Source organism: Dasypus novemcinctus, chromosome 22, assembly GCF_030445035.2.
Source record: "Dasypus novemcinctus isolate mDasNov1 chromosome 22, mDasNov1.1.hap2, whole genome shotgun sequence".
NCBI classification, from domain to species: Eukaryota; Metazoa; Chordata; class Mammalia; order Cingulata; family Dasypodidae; genus Dasypus; species Dasypus novemcinctus.
Genome location: NC_080694.1, coordinates 13,679,713 through 13,689,184, shown reverse-complemented (window position 1 = coordinate 13,689,184; position 9,472 = coordinate 13,679,713). Strand labels below are relative to the sequence as shown.

Genomic DNA, 9,472 nt, shown 5'->3' with positions numbered 1-9,472 from the left:
CCATCTCTAATTTATCTGGCCAGCTTCTCCTAGGGAATTCATCAAAAACCTTCATAGGAGTTCCCAGATTACAGCCTGCCTTATGGAATTTTCACTTGCCCATCTCCATAATTGTGTAAGTCAATTGCTACTATATATAAATATATACAGTTCCTTTTGGTTCTGTTTCCCCAGAGAACCCTATTAAAGTGTGATACTATTCTGTAATCATCTTCTGAATCATGATTACTGTAGGCAATACAATAAATGAAGAAATCTGGAGGCTCTTCCTTCAATATGTGTGAAGACTTTGCTAAAGCTGCCTATAATTCCTTTGCTTTTTCTTTCTTCTTAGGGAGAATACAATATCCCAAACCAACAGAAAGTCCTCAGGGAGCCTGCATGAAGTCCCAAGATAGAGGACAGCTCTCCAGGTCTCTACTATAGAAATTATGAAAATAGTTTTCACAAAGGGAATTTTAGCCATGGCTTTCCCTGTACCTTGTCAACAGGGAAATAAGAGATATCTGAAGAAGAAGAAAAACGCAACAGAGAATTTGGTGTTTACAGCATAGATGCCATGGAACAACTTATGGGATTGCTGATAAGGCAATAGAACTAATGAATCCCCAGCCACCAGCAGTGAGGAAATACTATGGTTTATTTTCTTCTGACCCAACCAAATGCTATATAGGCTCCAATACATATTCTTACTGAAAAGAAGTATTTGTAAGAAAATTTAAGTAATAATCTTCTATTCCAGAAAAAAGATCAAAACAGAATATAAGCTGTGAGTATACCTTTGGAAGTATTCACGTTATTCTTCACTTGTCTCAGAAATAATGGAAATGTAGCTGCATGACTGCAAACATTTTAAAAATGATTTTAGATATTTCTATTAGCAGAGACAATATACTTCCTAAAGCACCCATCTGGCAAATAGAAAAATATTACTATAGTTTGAAAATTAAAACCAAAATATTAATGTAAATTATTTACATATTCCTTGATTTCATTGTTGTTATTTTTATTTTTGTAAAAATAATTTACTAAATTACTTTTCTCTATCTTCCAATTATCACCTATATCAATATTGATCTGTAGACTCTCTAATCCTAATTCTGTTAAAGGTAACATTAAGTAAATATGGTATGTCTTAGAGAAAGGGAAGGGATTATCTCCATAGGATCATGTTATTATGATTCTTTGTCAAAACTCTTTCCAAAGAGTTAATTTAGCTTTTTGAGTGTGTGATTCCTAGGACAAAAGTAACTGACAAATATTTTTGTCATAATAGGAAAGGGAATTAAGAATCCCCTTGGATCTTTGGTGTTACATGAATAATATAAATTTTAATGATTCTCTTTAAAGAATCAGATAATCAAAATAATGAAAAATGTATATATTTTTAAATTAGTCCAAGCTGTTTCACCCAAGCAGCCTAAACTAAAGATTCGTGGTATATTGATAGCCATGATATTTTTTAGCTATACAATTAAATTTTTTAAATCCAAGAAATATGACAAAAACCTTAGATTTTTTAAGGGGTTAATATGAATAGTTTAATTAGGAATACAACTAAAATTTAAACTAAGCACACTAATATTCCTTGACATTTTAAATACGCCTAATTCATAATTTCCATCAGCTATATCTTAAAGTATTATGTATTGCAACAACAGTGCACCACAGTTAAAATTAATATGTGTTTTAAAGCCTATATATATTTATTTCAGTAGAGTTTTATGATTCAAAACTTCCATGAAGGATTAAAAGAAGACATTATAGATGTGAAGTCAAATGGCTCCGCGTTTAATTTCAGCTGTCTTTTCTTTTGTGATATAAATTTTCAAGCTTGTGACTTTGCTGTTCGGAGTTTTTAAACAATAGTAAAATAAATATATTTTACGTATGTAATAATTTTTATGGATACCAAGCAAAATTTTACTTTACAAATATTATCTGAATATTCTGGCCCTTAAGCCCTTGTAAAAATAATATGTCTTTGATAATCAACTATTTCTCAAAAGATTTCCTAAATTGATTTGATTGACTATTTTTAACCACTGTGAAAACAAGTCTATGACTAGGGAACTTAAAGAGTATTTTAAAATAAAATCTCTTTCAAGCCAATTTTGAACCCTACTTATTGTTTTGTTTTCTGAATATAGGATTTTATCTATGTATTGATACTTACCAACCCCTAATTTGATGGCATCAATCAGGGAGTAATGAAGTTAAAATTATATGTATCCTTTTTTCTTATGAGGTTACTCATATGGCTGAGAACTCTAGTCCAGAGGCCCCTAATCCCTGCCTTCTGACCTGCTTTATGTTGTTGGTCTTTCAATAGGTTATAATTATGGGACAGTTCATATTCTTCTTTGTAATAACATTAAATGTATGAGTGTGGATCATGGTATTTTAAATCAACCTGCAGCTTTGAAAAGCAGTGCCACCAAGAGATTTCTGTAATTGTGTGAAAACTACTACTTACTTAGTTTCTTCATCTCTAAAACGGGGATTATTGTAATATTTTCCTTGGAGTATTTTTTAAAATTGAAAACCCAACAATTTAATCCAGGTTTAGACACCTCCCAGGTTTAGAATGAGGTCATTTTTTTTTCTCTGCCAACATTTCCTATTATTTTTAGGGATCCTTTATTGTCATTTAAAAATGAATGTGAGAATATCCAGTCCTTGTTTTTCATATACCTAAACTTTCTGGGCTTTATTGATCTATTGCAGATCAGGGAAGATGAAATATGGATGTAAAAAACCAAACAACAGTGAGGGAGTTCATTTTCCTTGGGTTTTCCAGTGTTCCCCATCCACAGCTCACATTATTTTTGATGTTTCTCATTGTGTACCTGCTCTCGCTCACAGGAAACGCTCTTATCATTTACATTGTTCTCATGGAATCCACACTCCAGACACCCATGTACATTTTCTTAGGAAATTTGGCCTTCTTAGAAATCTGGTACACCACAGTTACAGTGCCTAAACTGCTGACTACCTGCCTATCACAGGTTGTCACCATCTCTGTTTCGGGTTGTATAACCCAGTTCTACTTCTTTTTCTCCATGGGGGCTGCTGAGTGCATCCTGCTAGCTGTGATGGCCTATGACTGGTACCTGGCGATATGTAGCCCTCTACGCTACTCAGTCCTCATGAGTGTTGATATTTGCCTACAGTTTTCAGCTGGATCTTGGATTGGGGGCTTCATTGCCCCTGTCCTACCTACCATACTTATCACTCAACTCAACTTCTGTGGCCCCCAGAAGATCAATCATTTCTTTTGTGACTCAGACCCCATTTACAAACTGTCATGCTCAGATACATTCCTTGCAGAGGCCTTGGGTTATACATGTAGCTCTGTGGTGATTCTAAGTTCTTTCCTACTTACCATATCCTCCTATGGCCAAATTGTGGTCACAATAGTAAGAATGTCTTCCCAGGCAGCTTGGAAGAAAACTTTCTCCACCTGTGCTTCCCACCTCACGGTGGTCACCATCTATTATGGCACCATCATCTTTGCCTATGTCCGGCCTCCAGCCACGTACAATTTCAACATGTGGAAAGTGGTGTCAGTGATTTACTGTGTGGTCACCCCATTGGTAAATCCTCTCATCTACACCTTGAGAAACAAAGATGTGAAGAAAGCTTTCAGCAATGTTCTAGCACGAAGGAGATTGCTCTTGGCTTGAAACATGAAGGTGTTTTGAGAGATGAACGAAAATGAGCAATTTGGACTAGATTTCCAAAATACATTTGCAAATAGTAAGTATTAAAAATTATATTATGAAATTGATACTATTCAATATTGATAGCTCTCTGAACTTTAGGTTTCAGTTTGATTATATTCAAATAGTTATTCGATACTTATTTTATTTAATTATGTCATAATGCAGTGGCATAGTGATAGAAAGTGAAATAACACAAGGACCATTTCCACAAGGCACTCACGAACATAAAATAATCTAGTTTAGTCCCATATAATGTGTCAGATGAATACCTGCATAATAAATGCTTTAACAGCCTCCATGACAAAAAAAAATTAAGTGTCTGATAAAGGGAGTTGTGTTCTTCCATCTGGCAGATGGGCTCTTAAAAACAGTTTGTAACTCATAAATACATTTAGTAAATAAACATCAAGCAAAAATGATGAGCTGTAAGCTATTCCTTGTCATAGATTTCTATTTAATTATGGCATAATTAATTATCATATGCCCATTTATTTTTTCAATAATCATAAAGTTTTATTTTAGAGGAGGTTTAGATTATGGAAAATTGACAAGAAAACTATAGGGCATTCCCTATAACACCCCAATACTTTTTCCCCTATTACTGCCATTGTAGCTTAATGTGGTACATTTGTCACAATGGATTAATTAATATTGAAGCACAGTTACTAACCAAAGTCTATGCTTCACATTATAATTTTTACCAGTTGCTTGAATATGTATATGTATTTATTTTTATATTTAAGTAAATTCCCATATTAGTAAATTATTTTAACCATCTGATTTGTTTGGATGTATGTTATTCTGTGGTGTACATTTGCTAAAATAAATGTTCTTTATACTTTAATATTAAGTTTGTATTCACATACATTCCTTCAAAATGCTATTGTAATGAATTTCTAGGTAAAATATTTGTTTGCATCACTAATTAATTCCTTGCGAATACAGGCTTTAACTGTGGAAGTTATAAAGTACAAAATTAACTCAGCTTCATTTCACCACTCTAATGCAATGGGCTCTTGCTGATGTAATGGGTCTCCCCGCATTTACATTGGAAAATCCAACTTTTTAGATTCTTCCTTGTTGTCTCATATTCCATCAATGTTCATAGTTGATCAACCAGCAATCCTTGATTAATTTTGCTACTAAACTCTTTGGGAATACATCCTGAACTTTCAGGAACTGAGCAAACCTTTGTAACTAGAATTCACATCAAGCATTGCATTGTCCCTGGTACTCCATAATTCCCATTTGTTTTCCCTTCCAGTCACTAATCCCCTGCACTGAATGGCCCCATCCAGTGATTATTCTTCTAATTTGTAATATGTATTTTGTATATTTTTGTTGGATATTAATATAATCACAGTTTTGTTTGGGGCAGGACAGACAAGATGACTATTGCAAAGGAACCATAAAGTTGGCAATGACATTGGAAAGGACATTCATGCACAGAGCTGGACTAGGTTTTAAAAATAAAACATTAGTTGCGATGTTTTCTCTAGATGATTCTAGAATATTTCTCTTATTTTTTGTTAAGATGTAATCTGTACTGATTATGGAAATTAATTTTCAAAATTTAAGAATAATAAATCTTGCACTACTAAAGTAATCAAAAATTTTCCTTAAACATTTAAAAATATTATTGGTGAGTCTATCTTGACATGCATTTCTCTTTGACCTGTCTAATTTCTATGATGTCCAAATCAATTGAATTAGGAGATATATTACTAATCATATTCTGTAGTTTTTCTTCTATCAGTTTGTTAACTTTTGTTTTCCAGGAGTGTGTCAATTTAAGATAAAGTACAATATTCATTACCACAAAATGTACAACTGTATGTTCTTATAACGCTTTTTAATATATTTAATGCATTTTTTTCTTCATTCCTGATATAGGTAATTCGTTCCAAAAGATTTGTTAATTTCATTTTTAGGCACCAGACACCGGCAGCACCGCAGTTGCGACTGCCCTGGGGTGGGCGGAGCTCCAGCAGCTGGTGACTATGGCCGAGACGATGACCTTGAAGGGCCCTAGCTGCCTCCTCTGCTCTCTTGAGTCGCTCCTTCCCAGAAAGGTGGTTTGCTGGGAAAGGGGTTGTGGGTGGTGGCGACAGCACCAAAGCGCCTAAGTCCTCTTTCGTGTCCTATGTGGGCCGGAGGAAATTCACACAAACGCAAAGGGAATAACAGAGAAGGAAGTAACTGTTGTTGCCAGAACAGCTGCTTTGTGAAGCCAGCACAGTAATAAAGTAGGTCCAGGAAGATTCACGTCAGCCTGGGATCTATGGGAGACTTGTCTGCACAGACTTCAAGATGTTTTCATGAGTGATGATGAATCTGCATTGGATAATGATGAAACTCAATTTAAGAATCAGGTTATAGGAGAAAATGACATTACACACCACTGTATTGATCAGATTTATGGAGTGTTAGATGAGGGAAAAAAACAAAACAAAACAAGAAAACTCACTTTGGACAACTGAAGAAATATACCAAGAAACTCATCATCCTTTCGGGTTTTACAATTTTGTCTAGGTACACGAAGGAAGAGGAAGTCAAAAGGATTTTCCTTGGCATAATTCATCATACCCAAGCTACTAAACTGCTTAAACATTAGTTCCTGTTTTTCTGTGCACCTGCTGCACAGAGCATTATAGTCACAGATGCCAAGAACAATACTGTAATGTTTGACACACTTAAGGACTGGTGTCAGCAATTCGAGCAGACCAAGGGCGATGGGAGGTACAAGGCAATGGTTGTCATTGAAGGCTATAAGGTCTGTGAAAATTTGCTAGCATACTTTGTTGTCTCCATCCCTCCTCCTAAAGAGGATATTTCACAAATCCCTGGTCATGGAGTACCAATATGTTGTTGGTCCTGTCACAAGGAATGTGCCCTTTTAAAAATGTCAGCACTGCCCAAAAACAGGATGATGGCAATTTACAAATCCAAAAAAGCTTCTTGGATGGAATTTACCAGACCATCCACAGGCCACCCTATGAAATTGTTAAAACTGAAGACCTATTAAGCAACTTCCTGCAGGAAATTCAAACTGCATCCTCTAAATTTAAAGGTCTTTCTGATAGATAATAGATTGAATTTTGGGACACAGATATAAAATGATCTTCTCTGTTGGAAAGTAGCAGCTGGCTTGACATAATCAGACATTGTCTTTGAAAAGCAGTAGAGATTACAGAATATTTGGGAACACAGAACATGAATATTCTTCTCTTAGAGAACACTTCTGAGCTGTGCTGCATCATTTCCTCTCTGGTGCAAGTGATGACAGACATGCACAGTTGAACTGGTTTGGTTTCCAGTGTCTCATCCAAAAGGAGTGGATCATTGGTGGACACTGTTTCCTGCATCTCTTCAACCATCTACACCAGAGTTACAGAGGAGGCTCCTGCACTCCTGCTTTTCTTAGATTGTGTGTGGCAGCTGGTGCACCAGCTCCCCAGCATTTGAATTCAGGGAGACATACCTGTTTTGTCAGACAGCCTGTGCATACCTATTTTTAGCACCTTCTTCAGTTTACTCCATTGAAAAGATACTAACATGGGTAGGGAAGGCCAGGATACACAAAGCAAGCCTTTGACTCTGCTCATCCTGTGGGACTGGTCTGTACAGTTTGAACCCAAAGCCCAGATGTTGCTCAAAAACCCTCGTTATGTGGAAAAGCCAAAACTAGACAAAGGCCAGTGAAAAGGAATGTGTTTAAACATCAACAACAGCTTTCTTTTCCACTCACCCAGCCTAAGTCATCTCCCAAAAGAGGTTTTTTTCCGGGAAGAAATAGATCATTTAATTAAAAACCTTCTGGGCAAGAGAATTAGCAAACATTAATTCTTCAGAGGAGCTGCAAGACAACCTTCGAGCATTCTAGGACGGCTGGCACAGCAAACCTGCTGACTACGTATGTTGTTGCCTCACAGAGAGGAGCCAGAAAGTCCCTGGTGAGGTTGGTGTTAGGCTTACAGTAGAGGTTTTTAAAAATATGCTAGCCCATTAGCTACTACGCATATGTTCTATGAGCCATCTTAAAACTAGCACTTATCTCCACTTACTTCTCTGCCCCTTTCACTCCCAAATAAGGAGCTAACTATTTTGTTACCATATTATAACGTGAATATTTATGCTGTAGCCTCTTCTGTCTTAGGAGTTTAGCAAATTTCATTCCAAAAGTGCCTGGTGTGATGCTCTACACTGCACAAAGAATGGTTTAAAGGCACAAGATCACGGGTGTTTTCATAGCAGCTGAATGTGCATTGAAATATTTTTCCATTATTTTTTAAAGATTACAATAGAAAAGTAAGCTGTTGCAAAATGTAAGGTCATGGCAATTTATATATGTTTGAAATCAGATTTCTATAACATGTATTTGTGCACAGAATTCTTATTGGGTTTATGTATTGTGAAATGTTTACTCAAGATTGAGATGTAGGTTATGTTTAACAGTAAAAGCTGAAATGAGACTTTGTTTAAATGCTGCACTGTGCAAATATGGTAATGTACATTTATTTACTGTATATAACACCTGAAGTTTGTTTATATCTCCTAGCTTTTACACTGAAGATGAACTAGCTTTAATTAAATTCAAACTTTCCTTGTCTTTCTTATTAGGGGAAAAAGCTGTTGGGCTAAATCTGAATAAATGTGCTTTTTATTTTCTGGATGTACAACAGTTAATACTCATATCTCACTACATCATATCTGACTACAGAAATTAAAGCACAATTTGAAAGCAAAAAAAATTCATTTTTACAAGATTGTATTTGTTTTTAAGTTGATTTTTGGCATTTTAAAACTCTAATAGAGATCATTTTCTATTTTTTTAAATGTTATTTGTCTTCATTATTTATTTTTATTTTGTGTTTTATTTGTATTTTGTTGTTTTTTTTCCCCTAATGCTTGAGGTAACAATAATTATCAGTGTTTAATAGCTTTTCTTCTTTTGTATTATGTAATATCTGGGTCTATAATATTTTTTAAGCAAGGATTTGCTAAACCCTGCCAGGTTTGATATGCCATATAATAATTATTAGTTGAATTTTTTTTAAATTTCATTTTAATTTCCTTTTGCACATATTAGTTATTACAATGTGTAGTACTAACTGTATAAAGATTTAAGGATTTTACAGTTATCCTTTTAAAAATTTGACTCCATTGTGACAATAAGATATGCAATATATATTCCAAAAACTATAGATATATAGTTCTATAAACTAAGAAAATTTATAGGGCAGTTTATAACTGACAACTATGCTTCTTAACTGAGGCACTATAGCCATTTTAGAACAGATCATTCTTTGTTGTGGGGGACAGTCCTGGGCATTGTAGGATGTTGTAGTGGCTTGAGGCTATGGCCCCAGAAAAACGTGTTCTCGAGCATATTTTATTCCTATAGGAGTGAACCCATTGTAATGAACACCTTTTGGTGAGACTACTTGTTAAGTGTTACCCAGTGGAAGAAAGATGGGTCTTAATCCTATTAATCATTAATTATAAGCAGAATGAAATTCAGACACATAAAGAAAAAGTCACAGGAAGCAGTCAGAAGTCAGAAGTGAATGGAATTCAGCACAGTGTGTTTGTTTTCAGTATATTACATGAAAGGATTTTTTAATTTAGTTTTTTCCCTGAGGATACTGTCCACATTTTATTTATATTTTAAGAGTAATTTAAATCTGAAGATCAAAATTGCTTACACCTTTTTCCTTTTTGTTGGTTTCACTTAAACTTAAATTTAT

General features: G+C 34.8%; 1 protein-coding gene and 1 pseudogene across 1 annotated transcript; both read left to right on the top strand.

Annotated features, from left to right (window-relative positions):
• Positions 1 to 2,744: 2,744 nt before the first annotated feature.
• LOC101433864 (olfactory receptor 5A2-like) lies at positions 2,745 to 3,686 on the top strand. Its single transcript, XM_004475877.1, has one exon. It carries the CDS (start codon positions 2,745 to 2,747, stop codon positions 3,684 to 3,686), a length of 942 nt encoding a protein of 313 aa, XP_004475934.1.
• Positions 3,687 to 3,707: 21 nt separating this feature from the next.
• Positions 3,708 to 7,682, top strand: LOC101434290 (myotubularin-related protein 12 pseudogene; annotated as a pseudogene).
• The last annotated feature ends 1,790 nt before the right edge of the window (positions 7,683 to 9,472 follow it).